The sequence below is a fragment of the Podarcis raffonei genome, chromosome 1, assembly GCF_027172205.1.
Source record: "Podarcis raffonei isolate rPodRaf1 chromosome 1, rPodRaf1.pri, whole genome shotgun sequence".
NCBI lineage: Eukaryota > Metazoa > Chordata > Lepidosauria > Squamata > Lacertidae > Podarcis > Podarcis raffonei.
The window spans coordinates 47,560,766-47,572,207 of record NC_070602.1 but is presented as its reverse complement, the minus strand read 5'-3'; the positions used below and the strand labels follow the sequence as shown (position 1 = coordinate 47,572,207).

Genomic DNA, 11,442 nt, shown 5'->3' with positions numbered 1-11,442 from the left:
CCAACTCAATCGCATTTGACTAGGATGTTCAGACTGACTCCTTGTTTCCTAGTAGGTGTAACAGAAGTTTTATGAATACAAGGATCCACCAGAACTCCTCTCTCCCTGCCACTCTCCATCTAATGTCATCCTCCTGGGGTGTTTGTTTGCGTAGTCAATTCTAGCTGAGACAGGAGTCTGAATCATTCCTACTGAATCATCAATACCACAATTGCTCACAAAAGTTAACAGGGGCCATTCTGTCTGCAACACGGTCATGTTCTGTTCCCTTTCAAAGGACATTTTTATACCTGTCTGGTGCTTTTTCATTCTAGCAGGATGGCTAGATTTTCCATGGTCATAACGTACATAATTTCAAGGGACATCAAGATTTCACTTTCATCCTCTTTGCAGAAATCCAGGGCTGGAATTCTAAATGCATTTATCAATGACAAACCATTAATTTAAAACCAGGCTGCAAGAGACAGGCCCCCCCCCAATAGTGTTGTTTTACCCAGATGCTCTTGTTACCTTGGTGAGAACAGCAGTTCTGGTATTTATTTATTTTATTTTTTTAGATGTTGGGGTTGCAAGGGCACATCAAAAGTGTGACGGCAAGGCTTTCTGCATGATTCATCTTCCAAGAGGCAAAATCCCTCCCCACAATCTCTCATGTTTTCAAATCTCCTGTGGCCAGAGAAGAGAAGCTAGGATGATAAGGGGTCTGAGAACCAAGATTAAGGGGGCATGATGGCAGCCTTCCAATATCTGAAAGGACTGGCATGCAAGAAGATGGAATAGGCTTATCAGTGCTTTTTTCTGGGGGTACGGTACACATACCCATAAACATTTTGTGACTCTAAGTTTGGCCTCATTGAGGGGCAGAATTTTTAAAGGAAAAAAGCACTGAGGCTTAATATCTGTTGTTCCAGGCATTGGGTGGATTGCAGGGAAGCAGATATCCAGATATCAGTGAAATGTTAGGAGGCACTTTATAATTATTTGTTTTGCAATGGAAGACTACCTTGGGAGGTGGTGGGCTGCCCTTCACTATTTAAGCACAGGGTGGTCAGACATCTGCCAGGGATGCTGGACTTGAATCCTGCATTGTAGAGGGTTGGACTGAATGACCCCCCAGGACCCTTCCAGCTCTATAGATTCTATGATTTTAAATATTTGGGTTTGCTGGGCAAGATCTGTCTTGCAGCCCCTGGCATGCTGGGAAATGCAACATGTCCAGCAGCACCAGATTTAGAACTAACTGCATGCAAATAGTGTCAAATTTGTGTTCACAAACGAGGAGCAGCGCTACTCAGGCTTATAGTATGCTTTTTCCCTTTGGCGACCAACGAATGAACCGCTTCCTGCTGCTTTATGAGTACGGTAAGTAAAGCCCACTGCGCTCTTTGCACCCTCCCCTCCCCCACGGGGCCTTGAAACTATCACAAAGCTCCCCCAAAATACAACGCACAAAGGAAAATATGCCCCCTTCTTTAAAATGTCAAAGGCAGGTGCTAAAAAAATAAATAAACGGGAGGACATAAATGCTGGGTCCTGTCCCTCTGAGCCAGTCGGAAATGCAAAGCTAGATTGTCCCCTGTAGGATGGGCTGTTAAGGGATGATAATATATAAAAAAATGTAGCTGCTGTAAAGGGCATTAGGACCCTGAAGAGCTCTCGCTCGCTCCCTCGCTCTCTTCGCTCTGCAGGACTGAGCAGTGAGACAAGAGCTAAAACAAACAGCTGTGACTGTACGAGCCAGCCAAATAAGAGGGAAAGAGAGAGAGAGAGAGAGAATATCCTATCACCACTCCCCCCAATCAGTCTCTTCTCCACCCCACCCCCCGCACCTCTCCTACATCTGATCCCCACCCCCAGATCCCTCTTCCTCAGTTTACTCCGGGTCTCTCAGCATGAGGAGGATCCGGGCTAATGCCATCGCCATCCTGACCGTAGCCTGGATCCTGGGCACTTTCTATTACTTGTGGCAGGACAACAAGCCTCATTCAGCAGCATCCAGCCGATCGCCGAGCAGCGGCGGCGGCAGGAATGGGCAGAGATCCACGGGCAAAGTCGAGATCCACAAAGAAGAGAGGACTATCCCCCTCATCGTAAGTGTGTGTGGCACGGTGATCTTCCAGAGGGGGGGTGACCTTTGGTTTCATCCTCATCCTCGCAGCAGCAGCGGCAGCATCAGCAGCAGCAGCAAACCCTCCGCGCCGACGAGCGCGGCGCAATCGCGTTGGCGCAGCTCGCTTTCGGGTTGCTGCTCCGGCGGCTGCTGCTGCTGCTCGACTGCGCAGGGAGCGCGAGGGATGCTCGGCGCCGCCGGAGCATTAAGCTCGCTTGCGGAGAGATTGGCAGCGGCTGCTTGAATGGATTGCGAGGGGGTTGGGAGATGGAGGAGCGGGAAACGAAAGCGGAGGAAGAGTTGCCTTTGCATGGCGGGCTTTTGTATTTATTCTCGCATTCTTGCTTGGGTAACCATGGCAGCATTTACAATCGGGGAAGAGCTACGGAGTGGCGCGAGGAGAGCAGAAAGCTCCCTCCGGAAAGTGCGGGGAGCCTTGGCCGCCGAGTTGCCCCCGGGGTCAGCTCCTCTGGCTAAGAACAACGGGATTTCTTTTCTGGCTAAAGAGCGGTGGGGGGGGGGAGGAGAGGAAGCGGGAGGGAGCAGCAAGCCCCGGGGAAGAGGTGGCTTTGCAATCCGGATCCGGCCATTGCGAAAGATGCACGTCTTTTGTGCGCCGCCTTTGAGGCGCCTCGCGGAAAGCGAGAGATAAATGCAATCATAAATATTGAGGAGGGCGCCTGTTGCAAATGGAGCTGGAGTAAGTGGCTCACAGAAAGAAGGCGCCTGTGCGGATTCTAGGGTCTTTGACCTGTTAAGGACTGGCGAGGAGGGATGGTGATGTTCTTGCGTTCGGTGTGAGCAGCTTGGAGGGGCTGATGGAAGTCTTGCTCCTGCTTCTCTGGCAGATGAAAGAGGCATCTGTGTGTCTGCAGGCAGGAGAGGCTGTCATGTCAAAATTGGCAATACTTCGATTTGGCTGGCTTCCCCAGCTGTGAAATGTTGGGTCCTTAAGGGCCAGTTGGGATGTTCCTTTGCAAGCTGCGATTCCAGATGTGGGAGTCGCCTGGGGCTCTGCATCGCTGCTAGCAATGTGGCCGCCAAAGGAGAGAGGGATCCTGTGCCTTGCTAGACCGGGGTGCATGAAAGTCCGCCTGATGCAAGGTGAGGTCCTCATGCTGGTGCTTTTGGCGTTGTTAGTAGTGGGGAACCAGATGAACAAGGGTCTGACATCAGGCATATTCACTAGTAACATTCATGTCAAAAGTGGCCATCAAATGGGCTGGGTATTAGTTCATACCAAGAGAAAAAAAAGAGGGGCTAGCCAGTTGATTTGGATTTCTTCTTTTCTCACTTCTACTGAGATGTGTGAGATAGGGCTTACAGTTTTCACCAGCCATGAGCTCCAGAGTGTCCCAAGATTTACAGATCTCATTGTGCGTGCGATGGATGAGTCACACAGCTCCTTTTTTTCCTCTGCTCCTCAGTAGCAGAGAGGACCCTGTAACTCAGCAGTGTGCTTTGCATGCAGACGGTTCCATGTTAAATTCTTAGCATCTCCAGTTAAAGTAAAAAAGAGGTGGCAGGGCTGGGAAAGTCACCTGCCTGGTACTCTGGAAAGAGGCTGTCATCCAGGATAGATAGCACAGGATATAAATGTAATCACGACATTTATATCTCTACTTCTCTTCGGAGCTCAAGGTAGCAGACATTGTTCCATCCCCTCTGCTTTTTCCTTGAGTCACAACAACCCTGTGAAGTTGAGGAGGCTGAGAGAGAGAGAGAGAGAGAGAGAGAGAGTAGGGGGACACACACTGGTCAAGGTCATCTAGTGAGCTTCATGGCTAAGTCCAACACTCTAACCGCCACATCACAAATAGGAAACTGCTTCATTTGTAATGTGTGAAGATGCCCTCAGAGAAAACCCACTAACAGTTCCTACATGTTTAAGCTGAGCATACAGGACTAGCTGTCACAATGGCAAAAAGATATGAATGTGCAAACTAAGTCAAACCACAGCTTCACTTGTTCAAAGCACTAGAATCCCTGCTTGCCCAGTGGTCAAAACTATGATGAGGCATTCTTGGTTCCCACAGTAGGAGGCTTAAAGGACGGTAGTCTTTTGCATATTCTTTCTGTGCAAAATTCTATGCATACATTCAAACTAGCTGGCAGCCTCTGGATTCTGTCTGTTGTACAGGGTACTGTATCAACAGTCTCCTTTGCAAAGAGCTGCACTTTGCTCTTAGTGACCCTCCCATCACGCTCTTGCGATGAGAGGAGGCTCCTGCTCTCCCTCGTGTGAAGGAAAATCATAGAAGCCTTTCATCTCTGCTAGATGAAGGCTTCCCTCTGCCAGAGAAACTGCCTCTTGTTCAGGCTGGAAGATATCCTAAGATAAAAGAAATACATTTTAATAAAACTAACAGAACATTTTTGGGATGACCTGGCTTAAAAGCACTTTAGAAATTGCAGTACGTCATTTAATCTGTGTATCAAATTATTTCCTGGATGAAGAGATGAATGTGAAATAAAAGAAATGAAAACCCATTGTGGGCCTTAAAAGTGAAAGCCCTGGATACTTAGGAGTCTTGGGTCTTAGTCTTGTCAGTGGCAAGGATGGGGCTGCCTTCCTTGCTGAGTCTCAGCTGTAGAATGGGTCTAATAAACTCTGGGGCATTGTTTTTAATGTTCCAAACACTTGGGTTCCATAGTACATTATATGCTATGATGATTTCCCTCTATTGCTATCATCATATATCCAGGAACGTGGTACTATTGTGGTCTAAGGATTTAGCACATGCACTTCCATGGAACACAAATGTAGCATTTTTTAGCCCTTTGGTATATTCTTGAGGAACACCCACCAACCTTGGGAAACAATTGCGCCTCCATTTATTTTTGTGTTCAGAACCAGGCAGCAAAGCAATATATACTGCATGACACAGGAATGGTTTATATTTCATGTAGATGGCTGTAATATTTCTCTGAAGATTTTGGATGGAAGGTGGTGCAAAGGGTTATGTTGTTATTCCTACATGGACTGCACAGAAGCATGCAAAAGGTTCAGTTGCATGTGAGTGTTCTTTTAAGTTTAGGCAAAATAGAATAGCGTTGGCAGAATAATTTTGCAAATGTAGTAAGATGTAGTAGTAAGATTATTGCTGGATGTAAGCAGGGTTTACTCTTCACACCTATTGAAACAGAGACATTTCCACCTTTTTCCTCACTCCCTTAAGTATCTGAGTTGATGGTATGCCTGCTCCTCATACTTGCTTCATTGGGGGGGGGGCAGAAATAGGGATGGTTTTGAAGTATGTAGCAACATATTCTCTGTTATGCAGTCTTGGTGATATATTCTTTCTGAACTTGACCAGCGATCACTTTATTTAATGAAGCAGGCTGGAGAGATACACTCTTTTTCAGATGGCTGTCACCGCCCCCCCCCCAGTGCATACACGGCATAGTTTCCACAACATTGTCTACTACCGCTATAAGATAAATTTATTGTCATTGTCCATATATACACAGTATACACAACAACGAAAATCAAACACCCACCCAAAGACCGGGTTCACATACACATTTGCACGTATCTCCAACATTCTCATCCTATTCAGACATAATCTATAAAACATAACATAATCCAGAATATAACATAACCTATTTAAAGGCATAACATAACCTAAAACCTATCTCATTCCTTCCTACTTCCTGCTTGCTATTTCTTGCAACTGGCCCTAAGATCATTATTTAGTGCAATCAGAGCTCTTGGATAGAAACTATTCAGAAGGCGTGTGGTTCGTGTTTTCATTGTCCTATATCTTCTGCCCGAAGGCAACAGTTCAAAGAAGTTGTGAGCAGGATGGGTGGGATCTCTCAGGATATTGTGTGACTTCTTCAAAGTGCGAGACGTGAAGATCTCATCCAGGGTTGGTAGTTGGAGCCCAATAACATTCTGGGCAATTTTAATTATTCTCTGTAAAGCTTTTTTATCCGTTTCAGAGCTGCTCCCATACCACGATAATACACTATAGGTTAAGACACTCTCAATGGTACTGTGATAATAGGACAGAAGTAGGTGCTGAGATAGATTCAGTCCCCTGAGCATTCTCAGGAAATACAACCTCCCCTGCACCTTCCTCACAACCATATTAATATTTGCAGTCCATGAGAGGTCCTCAGAGATATAAATGCCCAGGTATTTAAAACTACCAACCCTCTCCACCTCCTCGCCATTTATGTGCAATGGTAAAAATACACTTTTCTTTCTCCTAAAGTCAATTATGAGTTCTTTGGTTTTTTTGGTGTTAAGCATAAGATTGTTTTCTTTACACCATTGAATTAACCCCTGTACTTCTTTCCTATAAGCAGTCTCATTGTTCTCACTAATGAGCCCCACCACCGTTGTATCATCCGCAAATTTGATGATTGTGTTGGACTTATACAGTGGGGTGCAATCAAATGTGTACAGGGAATAGAGAAAGGGACTTAGCACACATCCCTGAGGGGCTCCTGTGCTTAACACTAGAGTAGAAGAATAGTGAGGTCCCATTCTCACTGTCTGCGGCCTATCAGTCAGGAAATTCCTTACCCACAGACAGATCTTCTGATGTATACCCAAGTTGGTCATTTTAAGAAATAACCTGTCTGGCAGAATTGTATTGAAGGCAGAACTGTAGTCCACAAACAACAGCCTTGCGTAGGTTCCCTGTCGTTCTAGATGACTCAGTACAGTATGGACAGCGATGGAAATAGCATCATCAGTAGATCTGTTTCTTCTGTATGCAAACTGGAACGGGTCTAGAGTGGATGGAAGACCAGCCTTAATATGATCTAGCACCAATCTCTCAAAACATTTCATAACGACAGATGTTAGAGCTATTGGTCTATAAGCACCAAGCCAATAAAAAAGCCATATTCCTGCTGCCATGACCTCAAGCAGTTGTGCTTTTATTGATTTGGCAATGTAGTGAGTTGGTAATGGGACTGTACTGGGATGTAATGTGAATAACAAGCAGCTCCATTGGTCACCAGATTGCTTGATGTGGAGGGGAAAGTGGATAGGCTGGAGAGCAAATCTCGAAGCAGGAAGGCAAGTGAGCAGAACAGAACAGATGGGGAAGGAATGGCACCTTTGTCTTCTGTTTTTCTGGAATGGGCAGTAGAGATATCTTCATGTTTTGAGAACTCAACACATCAGGTACTTGTTCTGTTCACACTTCCGTATTGGTGTGAATCCCAGACTCTCTTATCCCAGTCTCAGGCCCCATCTGCACTACATTTAAAGCAGTATCATTCCACTTAAAAGGCCACGTCTTGCTCCAAAGAATCCTGACAACTGTAGTCTGTTAAGGGTTTTGTGAGTTGCCAGGAGCCCCCTGTTCCCTTTGCAGAGCTGCAGTTTCAGAGTGGTTTTGTTGGGGAAATGTTGACGTTCAATACCTGTGGGTTCAACCAGGACGGCCAATAAGATCCAGACTGCAATTGTCAGTCCACCCCTAATCTATTTGCTGGTTGAGGTTATGCCACGCTGGTCTTGCAATGCCTAAATAAATGCCTGACAGTTTGTCTCTTGGTCTTATAGGCTGAACCTGCAGGGCGTTGGGTGTTGAACCCCAATATCTCTCCAGACAGGTTAGCAGTCAATCCCTCTACTTAGTGAACACTAGAAATTATAGCTCTGTGAGGGGAATAGGGGTCTTCCAACAACTTTCAGCACCCATAGCAAACTACAGTTCCCAATATTTTTGTGGGGGAGTTATTGCTATTCAGATTGGTGTTAGAGTGCAGCTGGGCCTTTAGACAGGGTGGCTAATTTCTAATTCAAAAAGACTGACCCTCTGGAGGAGGCCAGGGGTCCGATCATGGACAAGCAGAGGCAAAGCAAAAACTGGCCGAACATATATTTTGGTGGAACATAGGAAGCTGCCTTATAATGAATGGATGAGACCACTGGTCCATCAATTGTGAGCACTGAGGGCAGTGTAGGTTTTCAGGCAGGAACTTTTCCAGACCCTGTGTGGGATTGAATCTGGGACCTTCTGCCTAAGCTCTAACATGGAGCTGTGATGGGTCAGGGAGCAGAGGCAGGATAGAGCCCGTCCCTTCTAAGTGAACTCAAACCCACCACTGCCCTTTTCACACTGCCCCCTCCAGTGTTCAGAGCATCGCATAGAAAGGACCCCAGTAACAGACTAGAAAGAAAAGCTGCTGTTCCCGACTTTTTTTTCTAGCTCTGAGCAGGGTCTCTTTGCTCTTCTGCCCACTCTGATTCCTGAATGTTAAATGTGATGAAAGCTTTATGAGCTATTAACTGCCCACTTGAGTACTTTCTCTCTTCGAATAGGAGGTGGATGGGAAAGAGTCTGGGGTCGCCTCCAGGCTGTCAGTGTTTTGCGCGAGAAATTAAATCAGTCGTATACTGAAAATATAGGTTTGTGCAATTAAAGCGGATTTAAGTGTTCTGTCACTCTGGTGCAACAAATCCACTTTTTAAAAAAAACCTGAGGGTTTTGTGGCTAGGAAAGTGAAGGGGAAATGCAGTTAAAAAATTGTTAGATACTTGATTGATTGATTGATTGATTGATAGGAAGATATATGGTGTCTGTGCAATGGGATGATTACTCATTGCCATATAACCTCCCCGTAAACAAATCAGAATGAATGCTCAGTAAAGGATAGACATTGTATAACCTCCATGCAAACAAATTTGAATGAATGGGCAATAAGCCCAGGGAGGGAGAGGGAAGCAGGGTAGGGGCCAAAGACTACAAGGGCACTTCCAGACTGCCACTATTTTCTGGGTAGGACTTAAGTGAATTCTGGCAGATTCAGGTTGTTAAAATGGGTTTGGCATTCTTATACAACAAATCCTCTTCTCAGAAAAAGAATCTGAATTTTTTTGCAGTAAGGAAAGCAATGGGAAAATGCACTGGAAAATGGGGGATGACAATTGCTGCATACAATGTCATATAACTTCCCTACAAGGAAATCGGGATGGCTGCTCAATAAACAGCCGCCCTTGTATAACTTCCCCACAAACTTTGTGCGAACAAATCAGGATAAATGCTCAATAAATCGATTGTCTGGAAGTCATCTCTGTCTGCCTTGCTAAATACGTAGTAAATAAGAGAGTACCTTGGAGGTCAAGTGGGAGTGAAAGAAAGAGACTGCTTTCATCTGCTTTGTGGATTCTCATAGTGTATATTGTATTCCCCTGCCCCATTTTTTTCCTAGTCTACAGATTAAGTGTGTAAATAACTTCCCAATTCCTGCAAACTGGTCTTGCTCCAGTTCCCTTAATAAACTAGCAGATCTACAGAACAATAGGAGAGGATTTACTAGAATGCAAGAGCCAATCACTGTTCAAGCAGCCAGTTCTATGCCCAATTTTCCTGTTTTTGATGGGTCATAAGGCCCGAGAACAGCTTTGAATTTGGAGTTGAGATCCTAACCCCTTGGTACCTGGGAGTAAGCCCCTTTGAATTCAATTGGACTTACTTCTCAGTAGACATAGTTAGGATTGCACTGTTAGTCTGGAGCCAGTGAGTTTTAGGAGTAGCGGTGCTGTTGTTGGCATCTGTCTTGTCTAAAGAGACATTAGAGTGTGCCTCTGGAGGTTATGTTAAACTGCTTCGTTAGCAGCACTGAAAGGACCTTCTTGGGGTGCAAGCTTGGGCAGTGTGTATGGAGGTCCTGGCCTGCCCAAATGACAAGACCCCTGTCTCGGCCTTGCTGCTGTGGTCCAAAGGAAAGCAGAGCAATACATTTGGCACCAGCTTGGCTGCAGGAGTTGCCGGAAGGAGGCGTACAAGGTGCCATCCAACCATCTTAGGGACTCCGCTCTGCATTTATGTAGGGTTTACTCCTTAGCCTTTTGTTCTTCTGAAGACATCTTGCCAGGTAGTGGATACAGGTTGAAAGTGCTTCTTTGCCTAGTGTCCTTTAGAGTTCATTCCCTACTCCAGTGAAAATTCCTATTGAAAAGAACACTGGCATGGCAGAACCAGGAATGTACTAGTTTTTCTGTGCCCAGTGCTGGTTACCTGGCAGGCAACCAGTTTGGCTGCTTGGTAACCGTAGCCTCACTATTCGTTCAAGTGATGCTTTCCTTGCTTTTGGCACTTCTCGCCTCCTTAGTTTGAACTGCACAGGCTTCTCAAGAGTCACCTGTCTGGTTACCTACGGTGATTAAGAATCACATCCAGGCGACCAGAAGAATCACCTCCATCTGGCCCGGGGGGGGGCATCAATGTGCAAGAACCTGTGCAGGAAGCTGCCTTATACAAAGATAGATCATAGGCCCATCTACATACCTCAGTCTTGTCTCTTCTGACTGGCACTGTTTCTCCAGCACTTCAATCAGGTGTGTTTCCAGCCCTACCTGGAAGTGCCCTGGTTGAACCTGGATTCTTCCATGTGCAGATCATATGCTCTGCTACTGAGCTAGGCCACACAGTGCGAGGGGGCTAAGTGCTGTTGCTTTTTTAATGAGCTGGGGGATAATAACCTGTGTGGACTTACTTGCAAAGTCGCATTGCAGCTAAAACGAATTCTTCCGCTTTCTGTTTCTCGTTACAAACATTCACATGAGACACATTCCAGTCTAAAAGGCACCCCCAGCATCAGTTGTGAAAAATCCCCTTCTAGCAAGAGGTATGAAAAGCAACAATGGAAGCTGGGAAACAATCTTATGGCATGCATGCATGAATTCCTTCCCTCTTAAAAATAAACACTCCACCGAGAGTCTTCTCAAGTTGGAAGTGGTGAGTCAGGCCCAGGAAGGTGGTCTGCCATGGCAATATGTGTGTATGTAGGAGCAGATGTATTTATCTATACTCGAATGCAGATGAATTACACAGTTTCTAGGATGGTGCTATTCAGTATATAGGTTGAAGATTGTGAGTGTTACCCCGTCTAAAAGCTTCCTGCACACAGAGCACTTACAGACCAGAGGAAAGATAACAATAGACCCACCCTATATGGACTAGAATATTTATATACGTATATATTTAAAAGTAGCTGTAAGCTTTTTCAGCATCTTCAGCATGGTTCTGAGTATGTGTGGGAAACTCCACAATCATAGCAAAATAAGGTTAAAAAAAAAGCTAGAGAAAGTATCAGCCAGTCAGAAAAGTCACTCCAGGGGAAAACAGCAAAGGGCTGCTTGATGAAAAAGGGGAAATTTTGCAGCGGGTCTGGCTAACCTGAAGCTCTCCAGATTTGCCTTCTACCTCCCATCAGCTACAGCCAGCTTGGCCAGTGCTCAGGGATAATAGGAGTTGCAGTCCAGCAGGCCATCTGGAGGGCCAGTGGATGATGATGGTGATGATGGTTGAAATTTGTATACCATCCTTCATCTGTAGATCTCCGGGTGGTGTGGACATCTC

At 45.7% G+C, this 11,442-nt stretch overlaps 1 protein-coding gene across 3 annotated transcripts in view; it reads left to right on the top strand.

Moving 5' to 3' along the window:
- The first annotated feature begins 1,338 nt into the window (after positions 1 to 1,338).
- The window catches only part of GALNT16 (polypeptide N-acetylgalactosaminyltransferase 16), a 142,192-nt gene continuing 132,088 nt past the window's right edge, over positions 1,339 to 11,442 (top strand). Inside the window, exon 1 of one of the 3 annotated variants that reach the window (XM_053385044.1) lies at positions 1,339 to 1,362. In XM_053385044.1, the coding sequence (XP_053241019.1) occupies positions 1,354 to 1,362 (9 nt within the window). In that variant the 5' untranslated portion in view covers positions 1,339 to 1,353. Of the gene's footprint in view, positions 1,363 to 1,699; positions 2,091 to 11,442 lie in introns of those variants that run through there. The other 2 variants (XR_008330024.1, XM_053385041.1) reach the window with 2 other exon arrangements.